The sequence below is a fragment of the Miniopterus natalensis genome, chromosome X, assembly GCF_054644295.1.
Source record: "Miniopterus natalensis isolate mMinNat1 chromosome X, mMinNat1.hap1, whole genome shotgun sequence".
In the NCBI taxonomy this organism is placed as follows: domain Eukaryota; kingdom Metazoa; phylum Chordata; class Mammalia; order Chiroptera; family Miniopteridae; genus Miniopterus; species Miniopterus natalensis.
In genome coordinates, this window is record NC_142103.1 from 17,466,386 (window position 1) to 17,491,295 (window position 24,910).

Sequence of the window (24,910 nt, forward strand, 5' to 3'; positions counted from 1 at the left end):
TATATGAAGCAGCATCTTATACAATCAGCTTTCTGTAACTATTCACCATGTGTGCTGGGTTGAATTTGTGTGCCCCTAAAAACTCATGTTCACCAGAACCTTAGAATGTAATCTTATGTGGAAATAAAGTCTTTGTAATATGTAATCAGTTAAGATGACGTCATCCTGGATTAGGGTGGGCACTAAATCTAATGACTAGCGCTCTTAGAAAAGGGAAGGTGGCCAAGTGATGGAAGAAGCAGAGAAAGGAGTGATGCAGCTACAAACTGAGGGCTGCCAAGAATTTCCCGGAGCCAGTAGAAGCTAGGAAGAGGCAAGAAATGATTCTTCCTTAGAGCATTCAGTGGGAGCATAGCCCTGGTGACGCCTTGACTTTGACTTGTAGCCTCCAGAACCATGAGAATAAATTTCTGTCATCTTAAGCCACCCAGTTTGTAATACTTTCTTACAGCAGCCCCAGGATATGAATACACCATGTAAACCTCAAGAAAAATATTAAAAAAGTAAAAACCTAAGATTTAAGCATAGCCATAAGACTTATTTGCAATACATGAGTTCTTACTTGATAAATCCACAGGAACACATTCTACTGTGATGTTTAGCTGCCCAGGAATAATCTGCAATTTGGTCTTCTCTGGCCTAGGGATAAAATAAGAATATTTTATGCTTAAAAATGATGTTTACTAAATGGACTGGTTAAACTTAAAAATTTTAATCTCCCATACAGGGTGGGGCAAAAGTAGGTTTATAATTTTGAGTATGTGAAATGGTTTATTCTTATATTATTTATTATTGCATTATTTTCTACACAAACAACTATAAACTTACTTTTGCCTACCCTGTATATGACTCACATTCATCATTTTAAGAAATTATAATTCTATTATACTGATTTACTGCAGTAACTCCACATACTTACTTCTTGTATTCTGAGAGCAACTTGAGAATATCTTCATTTGAAAGCTTGCTACTGTCTTGTTTATACAAAGGAGAAAATCTCCCGTCGAGATCCAGAGAGCCTTGAATATCTTTGAAAATGGGTCTAAAATAGCAACAAAAAGGGGTTTAAAAATTTTTTTACAGGATTGATAAATAATAAAATGAGTACTGGTAGAAGTATAAAATTGTGAAACTACTTTGGAAAATAGTTTGGCAGTTTCTCAGGAAGTTAAGCATGCACCTACACCATGATTCTACAATTCCGCCCCTAAGCATATTTCCACATGGTACATGAATGTGCGTAGCATATTTATTTGTTATAGCCCCAAACTGGAAACAACCCAGATATTCCTCAACAAGTGAACGGATAAACAAACTGTGGTATATTCGTACAATGGACTACTACTCAAAATGAAAATTGATACATACAATAATACGATGAATCTCAGAAACAGAATGAACAGAAGCAACCAAATAGAAGGGTATACACTGTATGATTCCACTTATACGAAGGTCTAGAATAGATCAAAGTCATCTATAGTGATAATCAGATTGGTGGTTGCCTGGGTGGGGGTGGGATGGCTGATTGGACAGAAACCTGTGGAAACTTTCAGGAGTGACTGACAATTTCTCTACTTCACATGATTGTATACATTTGTGAAAATTCGTTAAGTTGGACATATAAAATGTGTACATTTTCATCAAAGATAAAGTATATCTCAAAGTTGACAAAACATAAATTAGATCTTTAGATCAATTTATATAGAGTTTATAATACATGTAGAGTTTCCAGTATAAATTTGAATTCTTCCCTCCCCCTTCTCCTCTCCCATTTTAAAGCAGCTATTTTACTGCAAAAATATGTGAAGTAATGTGCAAGTAGCCAACACACTGGAATAGCTATCGCCAGAAACGTAATTCCCCTGGCAAAGCCTCTGAAGATGTGGTTACAGACATTAACCACTGTTCCTACTTCTAAGCATACATCCTTTATTTTCAGTAAACAGGTTTATTATACATCTTTTAAATACTCCAGCCAAGCCTCCAGAGTGAGTTCCTGCTACTGCTGACAACCAAAATAATTCAGGAAGGAAAAATAGCATAATTTCTCATCCAAACTAGGGAATCAAATCTTCTAACTTTGAAGATTTTAAAATTAATTTCTCTATGAGCAAAAGAGCATCAATCACTTCACACCTGTCAGAATGGCTCCATCAACAAATCAACAAATGACTTGTGCTGGCGAGGGTGTGGAGAAAGGGGGACCCTAGTACACTGCTGGTGGGAATGCAGACTGGGGCAGCCACTATGGAAAACAGTATGGAGGTTCCTCAAAAAATTAAAAATGGAGCTGCCTTATGACCCAGTGATCCCACTTCTAGGAATATATCCTAACAATCCTGAAACACTAATCAGAAAGAATATATGCACCCCTTTATTCATAGCAGCACAGTTTGCAATAGCTAAGGTCTGGAAACAGCCCAAGTGCCTATCAGTAGATGAGTGGATAAAAAAGCTGTGGGACATTTACACCATGGAACACTATGCAGCTGTAAAGAAGAAGGATCTCGTACCCTTTGGGACAGTATGGAGGGACCTGGAGAATATTATGCTTAGAGAAATAAGCCAGGCAGCGAAAGACAAACATCACATGATCTCGCTTATATGTGGAATGTAAAGAACTTAATAAACTGATGAATAGAATAGATTCAATGACATGGAAGCATAGATGAGACTGACGAATGTCAGAGGGATGGAGGAGGGCGGATGGGTGGAGGGGAGAGAGTAACCAAAGAATTTATATGCATATATACACAACCCAAGGACACGGACAATGGTGGGGAGAGGGACTGGGGAGGGGGATGGGATGAGGTGGAACGGGTCATTGGGGAGAAAAAGGGGCATTGTAATATTTTTAACAAAACAAAACAAAACGAGCATCAAGCAGCTACTGCTATGGCCTTAAGGGGGCACAGTGTGCAACAGTAGTCTAGAGTAGGTTTTGAAGTCAGCTATGGGTTCTGATCCCTGCTCACACACATTTTGTGTAAATTTTTTCGTTTTACTTCTGTGCCTCAATTTCCTTCAAGATGGGGATAATAGTATCCATCTCTTAAGAAAATGTACATTAACCAATTAGACCACTGCCTTATACAGTTATTGAGTTAGCACTCAATAACTATAAATGATAATAACAGCAGCAGCAGCAATTGACTTTTCAGGCCGGGGCATCACTAAGGATGCTTATATTTAACCTTATATAATGCCTAACTATACCACCCTTCCCTACTCTTTGCGATTCACCTATCCTTGGCTATCTTTTTTTCCCCATTCTGTAAAACAAGGACAGTGTGCTTTTTCATCTATCAACATACAATGCATTTTGAGACCTTCACAAAAATGACATGATTATAAATAGTGACGGAAGAGTTAATTAACTTAGAGTCTCCTACCCTTATGCTACTCTCCAGCACCCACGGAACATAATTAATTGAATTATTCAGAACATGGTGCCCTTTCCCCAGAAGTTCTAGAGAGCTGTGTACAGGCTGTTCCACAAACAAGCCAGTGAACCTTGTACTTCAAAGGTGGGATAAGCAAGAAACACATTTTAAGTAATCATTGTATACAGATTTGCAATATTTGGGGGAGGGGGCGATCATGTAAATCTACCATAAGATATGTGGTATAGATAACGTTTCCGGATAAATATACTACCTCTGAAGGGTTTGCCGAATTAGTCATCAGAAAGCAAAAAAATCTATTAATTACACACTTGCACTTAACAACTGCATTTTTTGCCTTCTCGTTTTTGTATGTTTTCCAGAATTATTCTATGCTAGCTTTTCAAAGCATAAACCCAGCCAACTCTGAAATAGTGGGCATACTGGATGTACATCATTTACTATAATTTCTGGTTTTCTGGAAAAAAATTTCCATCACTTTAGCAAATAAGCTCTGCTTTAAAATGCAATAAAACTGAGTGGTGTCAGTGGGATCAGTACCCCAAGCCAAAAAAAAATTCCCTGAAAGCAAAACATAAGAAGAAATGGAAGGGTTCTTTGATGCACAGCAAATTGTAAGAGAAAGAATTCTCATATCCTGTTATGGACTGAATGTTTGGATCCTGCCCCTGCCCCCCTCCCTCCCCAGCCAAAGTTCATATGTTGAAATCAATCCCCAAGATGATTACATTAGGAGATGGTACCCTTGGAGGTGATTAGGTCATGAAGGTGAAGCCCTCATGAATGGGATTAGTGCCCTTATAAGAAGAAGCCAGAGAGCTTGCCTGCCCTCGTTGCACAGCATGAGGACAAAAAAACTCAGCTGTCTCCAACCTGGAAGAGAGTCCTCACCAGAAGCTGACCATGCTGGCATCCTGATCTTGAGACTCCAGAATTGTGAGAAATAAATGTTTATTGTTTAAGCCACAAACATTTGGCATAAACATTTGTTTAAGCCAGTAAAATGTTATAGCAGCCTGAAGGGACTAGGACACATCCCAGGTGCCCCACAACATAACTGGCAAACTATAACTGGCTTGTCAGAAACAAACTGCTGAATGCTGCTGGCAAAGACAACATTCCTCAAGTTCACATATGAGCATGATGAGGAGGGTCAAGATTACATATGTACACACCTGGCAGCCCAGGCAAAGGGCATTCTGTATTGTCCAAGGCGGCTGCACACTTGCTTGGCTGTCCTGTGCACCTTCTGGGCTGTCTAAGGTCAGAAATAAGATAAGCTCACATTTGTTCAAACTATCAGGGATTTCCCCCTAAAATAATTTCCCCAACTTATATAGTATAAAACACCAAAATCTAGAAAAAATATATTGAAATAGCTACAAATAAAACACAACACACATCAGGTACCCACTTTCCAAGACCAAAGCAGTCTTTCTTAAAGGTTTTATGTTTTCCCATTAACAGAGCCTTTGAGATATCTGGAGACAGACAAAATGGATGTAGGGTATGTTCTGGACCAAAGACTCCAATTGGGAAAATTTTAAGCAGTTTAAATGTGTATTTCCTTTTACACATGAGCAGACTAACACTCATCATTCTTGGGAGAAGTGGATATAGTTGATCTCTGAACTCTCAAACTAAAAGCCAAGTGACCAAGAGTCAATACAATTCATTTAGCGGGGATAGGAGCTGCTGTACGCACAGGCACTGGGAGATGACAAAGGATATTAACTGTCTATAGAATCTCAACGGGCTGTGAAATGCTGGCTGCATGCTGTCCTTAGGGATACAGATGCCAGGAGCTTTTATCTATATTGAGACCCTTTTTTCTTCATAAATTAGTCACGTCTCCTCAGCATCTTCCACTTCATAAACACTACTCAAATACACAAGTAAATGCCACATAGAACAGATGGACTCTTCATAAATACTCAGTAGCTGGAGAGCTCTAATGAACTGTGCGTGAACACGGTCCCTCTCTGGGCCTCAGTTTTCTCATTTATAAAATGAGAGCAGAGAATTCAATCAATAATTTCCTTAAATTTAGACTTCAGAGTCCAGAAATTTGGATGATTATATGGTTCGCTGACTTTTAATGTTGCCATTTAAATACAAGAAACAGTAAAAATCCCTACCATTTAATATACCAACATTTCATGAAGGAGAAATACGTGTAATGTTTACAAAATGGCAAGGGCAAAAATCTCAGAATAAAGCCCAGCCCTTTGAATTGAGCACAATTAGCTTCAGGAATTGCTCACTATCTTGTCTTTCTTTTCTCATTTCATCTTCACACAGGAGTAAATTCGACTACTACAGTCTGGCGTCTGGGAACTACAGAACTGGATCTTTACCCTCCCACCTCTGACATTCTAGGGTCGTCCATAGAGCTTGGCTGGGGGGGGGGGGGGGAAGAAAGGTGGCTATTGCCAAGGACACAGTACAGTCTCAGTGAACAGATGTTACTGAAAAACCTTTAGCTCTTATTTTGATAAGCCAGCAGAAATCAGATTGTCATGTAAACGAAGCATAAATGAAAAGGGTGGGGAGTCACATTCAAGCTTTAGCATGCACAGTCACCTAGTCTAATGTACAATATTTTCACATGTCGAGAAAGTAGGTTTTGGGTTTTTTTTTTGAGGGGTCACTGACAATTCCATTTAGAATATCCGTAAAAGGCAAGTTCTACATTAAGCTGAAATGTTCACAGACGATCTTTATAAATACCTTTGCTGGGTCTGAGTTTTTGATGTAGGGTTCTGCACAGTGCGCAATGTTGCCCTGGAGCACCTTTTCAATCCGTGCAACTAGAAAAATTTCAGGATGTGGATTCGTCACTGAGAAAATTCCCTGGAAAAAAATGATTTCCATTAGACTTGTTTATGTAACCTCACACATATTGTTGTTGATTAACGATTCCTAGTAGTGTTTTTAGCATAGAATGTTGGTAGTCAACAGAGAATCATGTCCAGGGCTATGGAAATAGGTTAACATTTCCTTTCAGAGTTCCCCAAACTCCCGATGTTCCTTCCAAAGTGGATTTTCTATTTTGTCACCTACTTCACATCAATTAGTCTCTAAAGTGCAGGTGGTTGCCCTTGCTGCTTAGTTTCTTGTGTTTAGCTGTTCGCAAGGTACATTGTTGGACTTAATTAATACAACGCGTCTTGTTTGGCTTAATTGGCATGTGCTAAAATACTGTGCTTTTCTCAAATGGAACTGGGTAAACATTTTTAATTAAATGTGACTGCATGTAACTCCAGATCCATTCACTGACAATTAATACTGATTGCAGCTAAGGAAGAAAATGTGGTACTGGTCTGCTCAACAGCTTTCAAACTGCATAACATAAAAACTAAAACATCCTGTAGAAAGGATTTATTTGTGACAGGTAAAGAGCTCTGGGGCTTTCAATGTAAAGGCAGGAGACAAAGGATCCAAATCTCATTTTGTTCCTGTGGGCTTTATTTAAGGGTACTAATGTAGATGTAACTGAAGATACAGACGTTTTCTCTGAATGCATGTGGAACAACCTTGTCATCCCCCTGCCCAGCTCAGCTTTTTCCAAATATAATGTCTTCCAAACAGCCTGTTAGTTGATTATGTCTGTTGTTTAAAGGAGCATCACACAAAGGAATTGAAGTGGAAAAATCCATCATTGGGACTCTACCAAGTTTTGTTTCTCTACTTGGTATATTATCAACTGTGTTAAGATAGTGCTTTCCAGTTTTCAAAGCATTTCAGACACATTATCTCATTTGTTCCAGATAAAACCCTCTGAGGTAGACAGAGCAGAAGAGAAAAGTGAGTGCAAGACATTAAGCTAAGTAATTCCTCCCATAGTCCAAAAGCTTGTAAGGATCCCGGGTTAATGGCTGATCTGGGTTTGAATTCCCAAGCAGCAAGCATGGAACGAAGTGGTTAAAACTGCTCAGGAGCCCAATTTCCTGGGTTCAAATTCTGGCGCTACCATTTATGGGGTTTAGGCAAGTCACATCCTATGTCTCAGTTTCTCATCTATGAAATGGGGATGATAGTACTAGCCACTCAATCAACTTCTTGTATGGATTCAGTGAAGTCATATGCATTAGGTACCTGATTGACTAGAGTGGCCCAAAGCAACTCAAGGTCACAGAACTGGATTTCCAATACTGCCAGGAACATGCTGCTCGAGCTGTGAGATGTGGCTGGCAGACTGCCTCGAGTGTCATTTCATGCTTGCCGATTGTCACCTAACTATGCTAGATTTTTGTGCATTATCTCAGTCTTCAAAAAAACCCTCAAAGCAGCCACTATGGTATCCATATTTTAAAGATTAAGAAACTGAGGCTTAGAGATGTTTATACAGCAAGTAAGTGGGCCAGGGCTTCCAGACTGTATACAGCCCTGCAGCCAACATCTCACGCAATGACGCTGGGTGAGAATAGTACTATCTCGGTTCTGGAACGTCTCCCATCTCGAACAATTTGGTTCTCGACCAAGATGTTCAAGGAAAAAAAATGTCTCAGTTGTCAACCTAACAACCCTTTCCTGCTGATACCTCAGCACGACAAAAAGTGTCCCTCAGGCAACAAAGGCAAGAATGCTTTTGTTGCTGGCAAAATTGAAGATTAACACAATTTTAAAACATAAAGAGGCCATCAAGAGTGCTAATGTTGCTAAGGGTGTGAAAGTGCTCTCAAAACCACAATCACAGGCAAATGATTAGGCAGGAAAACTGTTGATTTGGATAAATGAAAAGCAGTTAGCCGGTGATAGCATTTCAGAGGTAGTGATACATGAAAAATTTGTTTAAGGCTAGTAGGGGTGGTTTGATACATTTAAGAAGTATTTATTTATAGATTAAACAATATATTAGACATGTACTGTATACAACAAATATTAAAATAGAATCATTTATGGGTCTGGAACAGACTAATTCCATTTACATTATTTCTAATGGAAAAAAATGACTCAGTATTCGAACAAATAGCTTCTTGAACAGCCTTCCAGAACGAATTAAGTTGAGAAGTGAGGTTCCACTGTACTGATTACTGCTGTAGCTGACGTCCACTGAGTATCTATGGTTTCTCATTCCCAGTACTCAGCATTTCCCCACACTGACAATGCCAGCAAGGAGCATGATAACCTGAAACAATTTGACAACTGACAAGAGCAAGCTGCTTCCACTTGTTTATCTGTGATCACTATTACTGCTGCCCCTCCTAACAACCACATGACACCGAGCTAACATGGTGAGCCTGGTCCAGTGCCGAGCACTTTCCAGGATGGCACACCTTGTCTGACCCTCTCAACAGCCCTGGGACACAGGTACTAATGTTACCTCCAGTTTACAGGCAAGGATGCTGAGGCACAGAGATGTTCATTTTTTAACTAACACCAAGGATTCCAATGTAGGGGTATACTCTCTGGAGCTGTTCTGCCTTTTGTCGAATTAGCTTCTAGCCTTGCCCTGTTCCCAACACACAGAAGGGTAGCCAGAGAGAGTCCAGGAAGCCCATGTGGGCTGGGAGTCTGCCCTTTAGACAAGGCCTCTGGTCCAGTCCTCCTTTCTCACCAAGGAGGCATAGATGTGCCTGTACCCACACCCCCCACAAGGTAACTCTTACCCACTTCAATTCTCCCTCCCTCAAAAGAATAGGTCAGGTTCCCCCAGTTCCCAGCACTTACATAACCCTCTAGGGCATGGCAAGGCATGCAGTGGCAGGGGTGGGGGTGCTCTCTGCACCCTTTCACCAGCCCAACAACTGCTATCCCCCAGCAGGGAGGCCAAAGAGCCACAGGGAGGCAGACACCCAAGAGTCAGCAGCTCCCCACAATCCCAACTCAATCTTGGGGGACATGGGGCATTGAGCTTTCAGGGCATCTGGGAAGAAACTGCCAGGGGGCTGAGAGTAAAGTGACTGGTCACACTAACTGTGGTGTCAGGGAAGCAAAAGTACTAAATGGAGCCAACTTCCTCCATTTCCTGTGGCCACCCCATTGCTCCTCAGGAAGCCACTGGAGAGAAAGACTCTGAGGAGCAGATGGAGAGAGCCTAGAATGGCCCCCAGGCCCCCGACATCTACTAAACCCTGGAAGTTGCTTTTTCCTATAGATAATGCTGCCACTTGAATAGCCGAGCTGGAAGGGAATGGCTGCCAGTCAGCCCTTTGTGGGAGTGCTGGGGCTGCTTCCTTCTCTCTAGGGTGATGTGAAAGCAGTACATTATAGGGGTAAAAACCTGGGCTTTTTAGGGAGCCTGCTATACCTAGATTCACATTGTGTTCCCCATCTTATTAGCTCCGTGACCTTGGGCAAGCCACTGACTGCTCTGTGCTCAGTTTGCTCATCTGTAAAATGGGGATAGTAATAGTGCCTAGCTACTTTACTGGGGTGTTGTAAGAATTAAATTACTTCATACAGATAAATACCTAGAGAAATACATCATCAGTAGTAAGTGTTTGAATTGCCATTGTTGCTGGAAAATGGCTGAGCTGAGATCTGCTAGCATTGAGTCTCTTACATAGCATTGCTTCCTTGTCCTAAATGGGAAGAAGTTGAGAAAAAGACTTCTTCCAGATAAAATGTTCAACTATTTGAAGTCAATGACCATTTTCTGGTATCTTTAGTTGATTTGAAAAAGGGTTCAAAATGATAAAGCTGTTTGAAGCCACTGCCCATCATTCTCATGTGCCCAGCTCTCATCTATTCCTTTGAGCCCTCTCTCAAGCCCCACATCTTCTATGGAGTCTTCTAAGTTAACTCCTGACCACTGACCTCTCCTCACATTCCAAGCTCTTCTACTACAATTATGCTGTATACTTTAGCACTTACTTGCATTCTGCCTGACATTGTTGATTGAGGCCTTTCGAACAGACCTAGGTTCAAACCCTGCCTGCACCATTACTGGTTCTGTAATGATGGGCAGCTTACTTAACCTCCCTGAACTGCAGTTTCCTCATCTGCAAAACAGCAATGATTATACGATTTCACAAGAGTGTGATGATTCCATGAGACACCAGTGGAAAACTCTGGCACACAGCAGATATTCAAAACATGTTGATTTTCTTCCTGACTTAGACTACAAGTGGGATGACACCTGGAAGTGAGATCACAACTTCTTGCATTGAACATATAGCTAGGTACATTGAAGTAATACAGTAAAATACATCATTGGCTTAAAAGGACCTATTTGATATTGTACAGGAAATTGTAAACATACAATTCAATAGCAAGTTCTCAAATATTTATAACACTGAACTCACTCAATCTCTCTTTTAGAAGCACAGACTGTTTTATGGAATGTGCATATATGAGACAACTATAGTCTGAGTAACAAGCTAAGGGGCCGTAAGGGAATAAGGGACAATGGACAAAGCTACCAAAGAGCTATAGCCCAAAGAGGGTAGTGACAGCACATATTTGGCAGTCTGTATTAATGAGCATAATCTTTGACCCTCAAAACCCCAATGCTGGGAATTTATTCTAAGTAGATAATTCAAAAAATTAGCTAACGTGTACACACAAGGATGTTCAATGCAGTGTTATTTATGATTTCCAAAAATTAGAAATATTCTAATTAGCTAAATCAATGGAATACTGTTAGCCTTTAAGAATGTGACTATCTAGAAATATTGATATAGAATGATAACCACAATGTTAAATGAATACAGTAGGTATAAAACAGCATGAATATGATATACATTACATATACTTTTATACAAACTGTATGTGTTTATATATACACACAACAGAGCTATCTAGAAAAATGTTCACCAAATTGTTAATAATTACTCTGTGGGTGGTGTTTTTACTCTCTTCTTTCTACTTTTTTATTGTGTGAATTTTCTACATAATAATGTGTTTATCTTTATAATCATAAAAAAGAACATTTTTATTTTGGGGAAAATAAACCTCCTTACAATGTGAGCTGCTTTGTTCTTCTTTAATTCTTTGCCACACTCTAGTTTCCTTTCAATTGCAAAAGTCTAGAAGGCAATCAGTTCTGCTCTGCCTAACCTCTTATAGCTGCCACTCTGGTCAGAGGTCAAAATGCCAGGGAACTGTTAGGCTCTTTCTAAAGGGGATTCTTTGTACCAGACAGGACGGAAGAGAGTAGCATTACAGCTGCAACACAAGCATTTCCCTCCCATTGCTTTTCAACCGGAACTCCTTATATAAAGAGCCTTTATGCTCCATTAAAACTATCTACTCATAATGGAAATAGGAATTAGGGATGGGAGGTTATTGTGAGGTCACTTTTTCTTCAAAGAAATAAGCCTTTCAGGCACCTATTGCCCTGCTCAGAAGTATGCACATGGGCGTGTGTGTGTGTGCGCGCGTGTGTGTCTGTATCTATGTGTCTGTCTGTCTCTATGCTTGTGTATGTGTGTCTGTTACCTGCAGTCTATGTCACAAAACACTTTGAGACTCACATCATGATCCCAATTAAAACATTACTTCTCGAGTGTATTACTAGCATATTTATTTGTTGGTTTCTATTTTTACTCTCCAACTTCAGCCACTAGAAAAACACCTATACACAGATCTTACAAGAGATGAATGCCCATTGAAAACACTGGCCTGAAACAATGAAATAACCCAAGGGTGTTTCTGTTTCTTATTCTGAAGGCGCTGCCAAAACGAAAAGATCATCGTTTACCTGCTTTATGTAGCGTAACTGAGACTCAGCAATTCCGTGAATGAAAGACTCGGGTGAAGAGCTTTTTGCATGTCCATCACTGGCTGGTTGGGCTGAAGTGCCCCACAGCATTTCCCGAACAGATGGGGGATTAAGGTCTACGTGGAAGTCAGCTGAAATCTTACAATTGTTCTTTACATCAAATAAGGCAAGATTGATAAAAAAAGGTTCAACCTGGGAATGAAGACAATTCCATTTTTAAACTAAGACTTTTTTAAGTGGAGGGTGGGAAGGGACACAAATTACAAAATAATTTTTTTATTCCTCAAGTATCTGTGATTACAGTTTCTTTCTGAGTTTAGCTAAAATTGCATTACAGCTCATTTGTACAGAAGAAAGAACATTCTAGATGACAAGCATACAAATTTTAACTTTTGTCAGGTATAAATAATTTCACACTTATAATTTTTTAAATGATGAGTAAAAATCAGAAGCTAAATTTAAAGCACACCAACTGTTCTATAAATAACATTTAATTTTCTATAGATTTATCGAAATTACCCCAAAATAATGCCAATGTTATAGAACAGAAATAAATCTTCCCTTTTGTTATGTTACAGTGAACTGGATTATACATTTCATAAGAGCTAATATCAGTCAACATCACATTACTTGACAAAAGCTTTGCTGCCCCATCAGCAGCTTTGGAAGACATGATTCCTCTCTACAGATGGCATTTGAAAGCTGGTCACAAAGAGAAATTTCATGCCAGATGGCATAAAGATTAACCCTTCACACACAGAAAGTCTGCTGGTGTATTTCGGCTCTATTGTAAGAGAATATTTTTCAAAGACAAAACTAGAACCAAAAACAATCAAGATGATCATGAAATGCAGACTCTTGGCAATTTACATTTATAGTTTCAAGTATTTCTGAGCAATTCAAATGATCCACTAATAATCAGAATTTTCTGTGCAGAACAAAATTTATTCACTCTGAGAACAGTGAGTGAGGCTGATTGCACAGCATCTGGACCCCTGCATGGCTTTGGTGTTCATTACTCATGGCTCTGAGCCAATTTCACAGAAGTCACATTCTCTAGTAGAATTCACAAATTTGAGGGTTCTCCAGGTTCTGGGGACATGTCTCTCTTGAATGTCAAGAGCCTATTCTATCTGCTATTTTAAATAGGTAACACTTTCACAAATCTTTCAACATGAAGACATATTCCTATTTTGGCACAAGAAAGACATTTATGAAATTCTTCCATGTCAAAGGTATCAAAACATGTAGCAATGGAAGTTTTATCCAGTAAATTAGTTCTCAGTGATTAAAAAAAAAGATGTTTTCTTAATGCACTGGTTTAAGGGAGGTAGAAGGAAAAGTCATACATACATTTGTGGGTGGTCCTTTTGCATTGTCTCCAACTTGACCCAAAATATTGAAAGTTAAATCATGGCAATTTACCAAGAAACGTTTATTGCATTTCTCCTCAAATGGCTTTATATCAGGTTCAATTCCTGAAAAGTCCAATCTCTACAACACAGATAACATGAATCATTTCCAAAGGAAAATAGGATTCATATTAATATAGATCTATGAGTAAAAATTACAGAATCCAACAGTTCTCTGTCCATTCCTCATTTGAACTCTTTTCATTTTATTATTCAACAAGCCTTTGTAGAGTTCTTAGACTAAGGTTCAAACACCAATAAAGAAATGCTGGAGGGAGATAATAAGGCTCTGATTTCAAGCAAAGGAAAAGTCACAATGGTGTACCATGACCTACAAAGCCCTATATCACATGACTTCCTACCTCTCCTCTCTGACCTCATTTCCTACTACTTTTGACTTTCCCCCCACCCTCTGTTCCAGCCACACTGGCATCCTCAGCTGTTTCTCTAGCACACCAAATACACTCCCACCTCAGGGCCTCTGCACTTGCTGTTCTGCTGGGAACCCTCCTTCCTCAGATAGATAAATGGCTTACTCTCTTCATTTCATTCAACTGCCATTTCCGCAGAGACCTTCCTTAACTCTATAAAAAACTATACACGCTCTGAGAGTCTATACTCCCTTTCCTTGATTTAGTTTTCTAACAATACTTTTAAAATGTTTACTTAGGTGTTTATTGTTTGCCTTCCCCACAAAATATATGTTTGAGAATGGTAGGAGTTCCGTTTCTTTTATGAGCTGTACAGGAGGCAAAACTGACATGAATGGACATGGGAGAAATCAAGAATTACACAATGGTCTCTAACTTGGAAGATTCGGTAGATTGTGATGTTATGAACTTAACTGTGAAATCAAGATGAATAGCAAATATGAGGAGAGAATGAGTACAGATGATTTCAGTTTGGGATGTGTTGAGTCTGAGGTGATGTAAGTGGTTGGAAAAACAGGAGAGGTCTAGGTTGGAGATCTCGATTTGGGAGTCAGTGGCAACTAGGTTGAGAATGAGGACAAGGTTGGAACCCTGGTGACCACCTACATTTAAATGATGAACAGAGGGAGAGAGGTGTCTGTGTAGGAAACTGATAAACACTGAGCTCAGCTTCTAAAAGAGCTGTGGTATTGTACCTTAGCTGCCACAGAAATATACACACACACACACACACATATATATATTTTTTAATTTTTGGTATTATAGAATTTGCTTAAAGTTTAAAACAAAGATATTGAGAGTCAAGGAATTCCTCTTAGTACGGGAGGAATTTGTCCCTCCCCAAACAAACTCACAGAATCCTCCTCCTCAGCTCACAGAGCTCAGGCAATCTAAGTTCATCTGTTCATTTTGAACGTTTGAACAGACTGACATTCTGTTCACAAGTGGGAGGAAAAGTATCGACTGTGGGACAACTTACTCTACTTTCATTAAGACCAGAGACATGGCAGGCAGGAAATGACTGGGTGAATCTGAGCAGAAAATACTGCCAATATGAAAAACTCAAGCCAAGAAACACAAGAATTTTTCTCAATTGCCCAAGTAATTCAAGCCAAAACAGGTATTGCACCTAAAAAATCTTGGATAATTATAGCCATTCTGACCCAGCCTGTATCACTAACAAAATCCTCCTTAAAAGAGCCCAAAATATAATATGCATACCTGAAAGCACAATCCTTCCCCTCCCCACTCCTGAGTCTATTTATCTACAAAGGGAATACAAATGTGTGGGCCTAGACAGCTCCCCCCTGAACACTTATCTATCTGTGGAGCCAGAGGAGGCAAGTCATTGCCATGGAGATCAATTCTAATTTCCGTCCATTTATCTGCTCTCCTTTCTATCTTAGACAGTGGAATGTGAAGAGAAGCTGAACTAAACCACCCCAGCCCCCAAATCCTTTCCCTTCTGAGGTCTGTGAGTGCAAATATTGGGACATATGGCCCCCCAGTAGTTCAAGGTGGGAGCCATTCCCTTCAGTCAGTCAGTGTTTCTTTATTCTCTAAAGTCCATGGTAGAAAGCATATCTGTAAACACTGAACTGTGGCGAGAAGAGAAGGCTGATGTCACAGGATGGCACTTCGCCTAGTAAAGGTACTCAACACATACGACATGGGCTTCTCTCTAACGAGGCTGCCTTCCATAATCAACATTAAATTCAATTTTCTGTCTTCAAAGTTTCATCACTACTGTGAATTGTTCTCTCACTTGTAGCTCACTGATAAGCAATTCAAACATAAAATCAGTTTAGTTCCATGACCACAAAAACACTACATCACTTTTTTTTTTTTAAAGATGCTGAATTTAGTTTCAACCACAGTCAATTGGCTTCTTTGTATAGAATGAAAGGGGCTGACATGTCCAATTAAAGCCCAATCAGGAGGAGGGAGGGGGGAGGGGGATCAAAGCCTCAGACATGCTTGGAACAAGGAAATAGCTGAATGAATATCTCAGAACTAACATTCCCAAGGCCTGCTATACTGTTAAGTCATATAACTTATATGCACAGTGTAATAATGATATAGGGGGGAAAGGGAAGATGAAACATTTAAAACAAATTTTTCCCATATAATAAAAATACCACATGAAAAAATAAAATTACTTGGAAAAAATTTCTGCATTATTTACAGACTATATACTTTTTCCATTTCAAACAAAAAAATATTGTAATTAGGAAACTGTAAGATGCAAAAAGAAGGCACCAAATCAGTCTTCCCAAAATTATATTTTCACTAAGAAAAAACTGTAATGCTAATATAATGCATATTTTTCTATTTAAAAAAACACACAAAGATTTTAACTAGAAATCACATGTAGAAAAAGTGAAAAGAAAAAAATCAGTCATACCACAAATAATTGCATTTTCTCATGAAATGTTTTTCATTGGGAAAAATACATGTAATACTTAAATACTGTAGAATTTTTCCATTTCAACCAATCAGCAATTTAATTAGAAAATATTATGAAATTAAATATTAACTGTGTATCTCTTCGTTTAAAAAGTACCTAACTCATGAAAAGGTAAAAATCCACATGCACATAAACCTGCATTTCCTGTAGCACTTCCCATTTAAAGTGATAGTAAGCCAGACATGAAAATTACCGGTTCTACAGGCCTACATCAAAACTGGAAAATCAGTCGCCTGTTTCACGTGACCTGGTGTTCTTTATACTGCTGAAACTCACTGTTACTAGACCACAATTGTATCTAATAGGTTAAAGGAGCACCAACACCATCTTGAAGGATTCTTTAACTTATCCATTTTGAGGCATGAGATGAAGTGAAAAGAACATACAGAATTGAGAAAGAAAATCATATATATTTAGTCCCAAACTATCTGGGTATGTGACAGTCCTCATATGACAAATATAAAGCAATCAGTATTTCCCAGGAGTGCAAAAATCAGTGATTTCAACATTTTACAGGTGGCGTTTTTTCCCAATAAGCAATAATTGTAGGATTATTTAAATAAATACATTATTAATACCTGAACTTCCGAGTCAAAAGAAAAGAGGTTCTGTCTTCCATCTCCTCTACTGAGTTTGTTTAGCTGTTCAGTTTCTCTTCCATACTAAAAATTTCAAAATATATATTTATATATATGCATACATGCACCAAACATTATTTCCTTCAAAACAGTATTAAATACCATTTAAATATATAGTTTCTGTGAAACTAGCAACCTGACACAGCTTCAAAAATATCCCATTCTCTATTTCCATGTACTTAAGACAGATAAAGAATGCTTGCTTGGCAGAGAGTCACTGTCACTATCACCCACAATAAGCTATAGATCAGGTTCTTAGACACTCTATGTTCCTCTCATAACATCAAGAATATTGTTCAACCCGTAGTAGTACCAAAAGGAATCCAAGAGACTGGATGCAAAAGAGAAATAAACAAGACAGAAAATACTCTCTTTTACATATTCATGGTGCTAGCCATAGAATATTATATACAATTCTGATTCTGTCACCTTAGGAAAAACATAATGGGCTGTACAGTCTGAAATGACAAAGAGTCAGAAGGGGTATGTTAAAATCTATAAAATCACAGAAATCCTAGATCAGGGGGTCATGAGGATGTTCCTAAATTTTGGAAAATAGCTTTGAAACTTAAGAGAAGGATAATTTTAAAATATAAAAAGATACTTCTAAAATTGTGTAAATTAGTAGTCTAGGAAAAGGAATAAAGTAAAAATAAACAGGTTTGACAAGTATTTAAATAAATAAATGAGTCATTAAACTTTCTAATCTATTGTAGTATAGAGTCCACAGAGTATAATATCTAACCCTACTAAGATAGGTGTGATAATCACCTCCATGCTTTCAAAATTAGCTCATTTCAAGCTCCACGCAGAGAGTAATTAACACAAATTATATATGTTCACCAAAATCTTTGAAATTATTTATATACATATGTATTTACATATAGAAAATATATGATTTGCATATGAAATTAACATATATAAATCATTAGATTGAATATTATGTTCAATCTGCATCAACAGCCCCTTGAAAGGAGAATATTTATTTTATGAATGACACAGAGTACAGTCAGCCTTCCATATCTATGGGTTCCACACTCACAGATTCAACCAACCACAGATCAAAAATATTGTTTTTTAAATGTTACATTGCTGCTATGGTGTACTATGTACTTAGTCCTATGATGGTTGCACCTGTACTGAACATGTACAGACTTTATTCCTGGTCATTATTCTCTCAACAATACAGTATAACAATTACTTGCCTAATACTTACATTGTATTAGGTATTATAAATAATCCAGAGATGATTTAAAGTACACAAGAGAATGTAGGTACATTATATGAAAATACTATGCCATGTTATATAAGGGACTTGAGCATTCTCGAATTTTGGTATTCCCCAGGGTCCTGTAACCAATCCCGTGAGGATACTGAGGGATGGTTGTAATTGAACTGAATAAGAAGTAGCAAATAAAACTAATAAAGTCACAACAATCTACAAGTACTTCCTGGCACCTAGAAGAAGAAAAAAGATTTTCCAAACTGTTAGTTGGCACTTTACAGGTCCAACTTCAGGAGTGTAACTTTTCTTTTAAAATCTCTACCTGTTGCACTAATTTGCTGTTGCTTTTAACTTAGAAATGACATTGCCAAATGGAATCCAGCATTAAAACTTTAATAGCTAATCCTGCATTATCTCAGTTGAAGGCAAGTTGCCATAAGAAAGAGGTACCTTCATCAGTTCTGGATGCATGCTCCTTTCCAAACTGGCCATGATGCTCTCGGCTTTGCCTTGGCTGCTAGTTTCATCATCTGTAAATTCATTGAAAGCAGATGTTCCAAATCATGCAGACCATTACTAATAACCTAAAAGGAATATCTTAACTATCTCTCCCACCCCATCCTCACCTACTAGATTTATTGCAAAGAATTTTGATTATGAAAGCATAGGGAAAACTTTAATGGACTTTTGAAAATCTGCCATGAATTCTCTATCCATTTTAGTCTGGTTATATTTCATGTGTCAGAGCCTACACAGTATCAACTCTTAAAAAAATCTATCAACCTCCATAGTCACTTTTAATGAAGAAGCAGGTCAACCTTCAAGATTAAGAGTTAAATGTTCACCCTACACAACAGACATTTCTATGGATTAAAGACAAGGGCTTTACCTCAATAATGAATCGTTAAAAAATTCTGACCTTGTGCTGCTTCTACTGTCTCCTTTTTCTCTTGCACTAAACTGTCAGTATTGATCTGGATAATCTTTTTCAAAGTTATCAGCCATTCCTCCATCTCTTGCTCATTTTCAGCAGCCAGATAATGGCTGTACTTATCTAACATTTTGAGTTCAAAAGCATGGCGGCGCATTTTGGGGCACTAGAGGAAAAAAAGAAAGCATGTGTTCAGTTAGTCTAGTTGCTCTTTTAATATTAGATTTCACTAGTTTATTTACTTCTACCTCAACACAGCACATAAGTGCACCAATACTTTTACGAAAGAATTGCTTCTTTCAACTAGAAATAGGAATTCCAAGACAATGAATGACCATGTCAAATGTCATCTTTTTCGTTCTCTCAGTACTGAGCACAGTGGTATGTGCACAAAGTCAGTATAAAATGCTATTTGTTGAGTATTATCGTTTAAGGCCTTTTGACATCCATCACATTTAGAGAATAACACTGCAACATAAAAGTAACCAATGTTTTATAATTTTCACCCTGCTTAAAGTTTTCCTTGCATATTTGTAGATTTTCAAAATTGGCCCTTAAAAACAGGCTTAAGTGGACCTGAAATAAATCTGGTACTTGCTTTATATCATAACATAAAATGCAGTATCAATATCTAATTCACTTGACCATGCATAAGATGCACAAAACTGTAGTTGATTCACATTAAATTGTGGCTCCCAGTAAAAAAATAAAATAAAAAATGGAAATGGCCAATGCTGATAAAATGGCAAATAAAAGCCGCCTCCTTTCTTCAAACATGATGACACATTCTTTTATATTACCACCTTCTCTGTCATGACCAAAGAAATGACACACTCCCTCTCCCAAATACCTCAGCATTAGCTTTAAGAAATGTTCATGAATCAATCATTTCTACTGCACAGTCATTATTCAAGAAGGAACCAAGAAATTTGCTCCTTCTCATCTTCAAAGCATAGTAAAGGATGACATCAGACTGCTGTAGTAAGTCATAAAGATTTATATATTTGAAAATATTTGGGAGGGGTGATCATAAATAGATGAGGAAAGCAGAGCCTAGGAACACTATAAAGAAAGGTCAATCCAGACTACAGCTAATTGAGAGTTTCTGTGGTTTGTGTGTTCTCTTTCTTCCAGTAAGATAAAAAAGCTGTTATTTATATGTATATGACACCTTCTAGTTACATAGATTTTCATATTTTTACAAGTTGTTTTTCATTTCATTCTTATGACAATCTCATTTGATCAGGTAATAGACATCATTAATCCCACTTTACAGTTTTGAAAATTAAGATTCAGGTATGTTGAGGGCATTGAACTCACATCTCATGCCTCCTAATCAGCCCAGTGCTCCTTCTAATTGACCATGCCACCCTGGTTCTGTAGTAATGGCTCCTATCTCTTGGTCAATTGACTTTTTATTTAGATCATCTCTCTGCCCTGTTTCCCACCCATCTTTGTCCATGACCTCTCAATAATTCAAATCAGCAAACATCTGTAAGCCACTACTGTGTGTAAAACACTGATAATTATTATAGAGGACACAGACATGAATAAGACATGGCCCCTATAGTCCAAATATGAAGGTGGAGAATTACCCACAAGTTAGAGTATGATTCACAAATTAGAGAATAATAGAGGAAAAAGCAAAGTGGTCACACAGGGAAGGTGGAGCTTAATTCCACTTGTTGGGTATGAGGATGAGGAAGGAAAAAGAAAATTGCTCATGGCAGAAGTGCTATTTGAGCCGAGTCTTGAAAGATAAGGTTCAAACAGGAACAGAAGGGGAATGTATATGTCAAGCAGAGAAACAAATGTAAGAAAGGCACATACATGTGAAACTCTGTAGAGGGCTTAGCCTAGTATGATTAGAGCACAGACTGTATGGGGGGATGTGCTTATAAAGCAGGGTAAGGCCCAATCACTATGGGCCTGCAATGCCATGGTAAGACATTTAGATCTCACTCTGCAAGACAATAAATCAAGAGCTAAGCTCGGCCGGGCGTGGCTCAGCGGTTGAGCGTCGACCTGGGATCCAGGCGATCAGGGTTCGATTCCCAGTCAGGGCACATGCCCGGGTTGCGGGCTGCAGCCGATCAATGACTCTCTCATCATTGATGTTTCTATCTCTCTCTCTCCCTCTCCTTTCCTCTCTCTGAAATCAATAAAGATATTTTTTTTTTTTTAAAAAACCAAGAGCCAAAAGGTTTGGGGTAGACAACTGAAGGACCCTATGTCTGTCTTAGGAAGATAGATTGGAGCAGGACAACAAATCCGAAGGCAGGAAGGCAAGGCTCTAGGCAAGAGAGGAGAAAGAGGAGAACCAGAGGAAGGGAAATGAGAATGGAAAAATGGTAAGAGATTCAAGAAGCCCTTCAGAGCTAGACTTCAAAAGACTGGGCAAACACCTGAATACTGGCACAGATCAAGAGTGGGCCAACTGCAGAAGATTCTGAATTGTCTAGTATAACCATGTTGGTGGATGAGATGCCGTTAACCAAGAGAGAAAAATGCTGAGGTTCTTAAGAGTTGATCAATAACCGTTTTTAAGAGAGATAAAGAAAGATTACCTCTACAGCCCTACCTGAACAACGTCAATGCAGGCGTCCAAGTAGATGCAACCTTTAGATTCTTTTGAATTTTTTTCATCTTTATATGAATTGAGAATATATGAACCATCAGGAAGTTGAGTTAAGTAAAAATACCGTCTCTTGAACACCTATGGGGGAAAGACCAGCAATGATACATTTGTTACTTTATACACTGCATTTGAAATGTTTCTTTGAACTAAAAACCTTGAAAAGCTTGCCACAGGCATTATATCTGAACAATCCTCAGACAACTGTGAGAAGTTGTTAGGAATTATAATGACTCTTTTTTTTAAGATGGAGAATTCGAAGTCAAGTGATTTACTCTCAGTTAATCAAATATCTAGAGAAGAGGTTTTAACACTTTAAAGTTTATGAAGTATTTTTGTATTTGAATTACTATTTATTTCACTATAGCATCCTTTTCCCATTTAATTGCAAATCATGACTGGTCTTATAATTTCCATCATATCATCACAAATCCAAGTATAAACATAATATATACATACACAAACACAGCCCTCTATCACATATTTATATTTCACCCGCACATCTGACTGCACTCACCTATGCTGTTCCAGTGTCCCCACTTCTGAGAGTCCAGCTTATAATGCACTCACTGAGAGTCACTAGTTACCTACCAATTGTGCAATGACCTGAATGCTGAGAGTTGAGTCAAAAGGCCCAGTGGAGTTGTGCCATTTGTTTGCAACTGGGGATTCACAACAGTTAAGAAGTAGTCTGTTCCTACAACTCATAGCAAAAGCCACAGGAATTGGGGAAAAGGAAAAAGCCTGATTCGTTCATGCTATCCCTTTATTCTCCCCTGAAAAGAATCTTGGACCTGATGAAGAAAGTGAGAAAAGGGGATTTTGAGCTTGCTGATGAATCTATGCTTCTTTCAGTAAGCCACAAACTCCAAGCTGTGTCAAGCATTTGTTAGGGTAAAATTCACCAGGATGACGGATCTAGAATAACATCAGGGAATGGGAAGAGAGACTAGGAAATAGACTTTTAGTTATTATTGAGGAAATGCATTCCAATGCATCTTATGTTACTCGCAGGAGTTCGCTTTCAGATTTAAGCTTGCCATATTTAATCGCCCATCCAATTATCCAGTTATGATCTGTGACTATTTTAAGAACTATAATTATGAAAAGAGTATTATTTGGCAATCTCATTCTTGAAAACTACTTCACTTCTGGCAAAGTACCTGAAATATCAACAATTTATTTCTCCATAGCATCAGTAAACAAAATATAGAAACATGTTAAGGGGCATTTCTTTTTAGGAAAACCAGTAAATAGAAGTAATATACTTGCAGTTATTCTGGCCTTGTTTAAATATCAATTTTACAATGAATGACAAAAATATACCAGTGGGAGGAACACCCTAACAGGTTAGACTGGTAAATGCTACAGCTTCTATTTCAGGGAGTGGCCATGTGGGCTATGTCGTATCAACAGAAAGGAGTCCAAGCAAGAAAATATCACTTTGTTTTTCAATGCCAATCAAGTAAATGTTACAGCATTAGGATACTAAGGTAGAAAGTGTGTGTGTGTGGTAGCATATACATACATTTTCATATTTGATTTACCCACAGTTAAGTTTACTCAATCTGAGAAAACTTGATTGATTGGAGAAATCTAGATTCATACACAAGTATACACATGGTAAATATATATAGACGGAAATAGATATATGTTTGCTTATTTTCATGACAATGGTTCATTCACATCTGTTATTAAAATGATGGAACCAGAGGACCTAAAATTACATAGTGAGCTTATTTCCAATGAACAAAACACCAATTTTTAAAAAGTTGTTATAATAACTATTGGAGGAAAATTAAAATACATTTTCCAGGCAAAAATGAATATGAAAGATTACAACCAGATTAGAATCTGAACAATGATCAAATCTAAAACTCAGTACAGTGGTACAGTCTGTAGAATCCACTTACAGAATCCATAGCCAGCAACAAAGGGGGGGAAGAGGAAAGGAAAATACAGAGCAAATATTTGTGGCACAGAGTCAAATTATAGTCTGTAAAAATTTTTTCATGCACAGGTGCCTCACCAAGGAAAGATGTTTTGTGGCAGCCGCCACTTCCAATATTAGCCAAGCACATCATTACAAAAGAGATGGAAAGGGATATGAAATTATAGTAAATCACTTCCTGTAACACTGTAATTATGTCTAAATGTGACACTGAGGTAGGTAGCTCATGAATCTGGGGAGAGAGCAGATGCCTACAAGTCATATGATCTTGATTCTCATCCAGCACTCCTGCTCACAGCAGTGAAACTGTCTCAAGACTGCTTCTCTCTCAGTTTCCTCACTTGTAAAATGATGGGATCAGACTAGATGATCTGCAAGATCATTTTTTTCATGATCTACAAATAATTTTATTTAAACTGAATGAATAACACAGCAGCCTTCCTAGGCTAGGAGCTGCCCTCCCCGAAAAATTTCCCACAGGCTAAAAGCACAGAGGGAAAGCAGGGGTGAGGGGAGGTAAAAGGGGGTAAAGTGGGGATAAACGGTGATGGAAGGAGACTTGACTTGGGGGGTGAACACACAGTACAATATACAGATGATGTATTGTAGAACTGTGCACCTGAAATCTATATAATCTTATTAACCAATGTCACTCCAATAATTCAATAAAAATAAATAAAAGCACAGTTTGTACAGTAAGGAAGTTTTAAAAGTCATTTTCTGTAGAAATCAGACTCTGCCTCAACATATCTGTAAGATCTCTTCTCTTTCTAATATTCTATGATATATGTTAGGTTTCAACTTCCAGGAAGCTTTTAAGGTGCCTTTCAAAGAAGAAAGGAGTAGCCTAAATCTCTCACGTGGAAGCAAAAGGAAAATCAGAAACATGACTTCCCTGACACTTTTTAAATTTCCAAGATGTTGCTATTTTGGGTACAGGTCTACATTGTTGTTGGTTTTTTTTCCTTTTTAAAAAGAAGACAGCTGTTAAAATAATGACTATACAGAACAGTGGTAATTATTCTATATCATACCTTTCATCCGAAGGCCTCAAGTCCTTTGTAACCAATAACTAATTCCTTTGATGTCACTCTGGAATAAGAATCATTATCCACATTTTACCTAACAGCAAACTAAGAGACCAAGAG

At 38.1% G+C, this 24,910-nt stretch overlaps 1 protein-coding gene across 2 annotated transcripts in view; it reads right to left on the reverse strand.

Annotated features, from left to right (window-relative positions):
- DOCK11 (dedicator of cytokinesis 11) overlaps positions 1-24,910 on the reverse strand; it is a 172,129-nt gene that overhangs the window by 90,845 nt on the left and 56,374 nt on the right. For both annotated transcript variants that reach the window (XM_016202704.2, XM_087829402.1), the window contains exons 7-16: positions 21,758-21,892; positions 19,165-19,342; positions 18,696-18,775; positions 16,961-17,044; positions 13,426-13,566; positions 12,052-12,264; positions 6,135-6,257; positions 4,580-4,662; positions 920-1,042; positions 563-639 (exon numbers count right to left, since the gene is read on the reverse strand). In XM_016202704.2, coding sequence (XP_016058190.2) covers positions 563-639; positions 920-1,042; positions 4,580-4,662; positions 6,135-6,257; positions 12,052-12,264; positions 13,426-13,566; positions 16,961-17,044; positions 18,696-18,775; positions 19,165-19,342; positions 21,758-21,892 — 1,237 coding nt within the window. The remainder of the gene's footprint in view (positions 1-562; positions 640-919; positions 1,043-4,579; positions 4,663-6,134; positions 6,258-12,051; positions 12,265-13,425; positions 13,567-16,960; positions 17,045-18,695; positions 18,776-19,164; positions 19,343-21,757; positions 21,893-24,910) is intronic.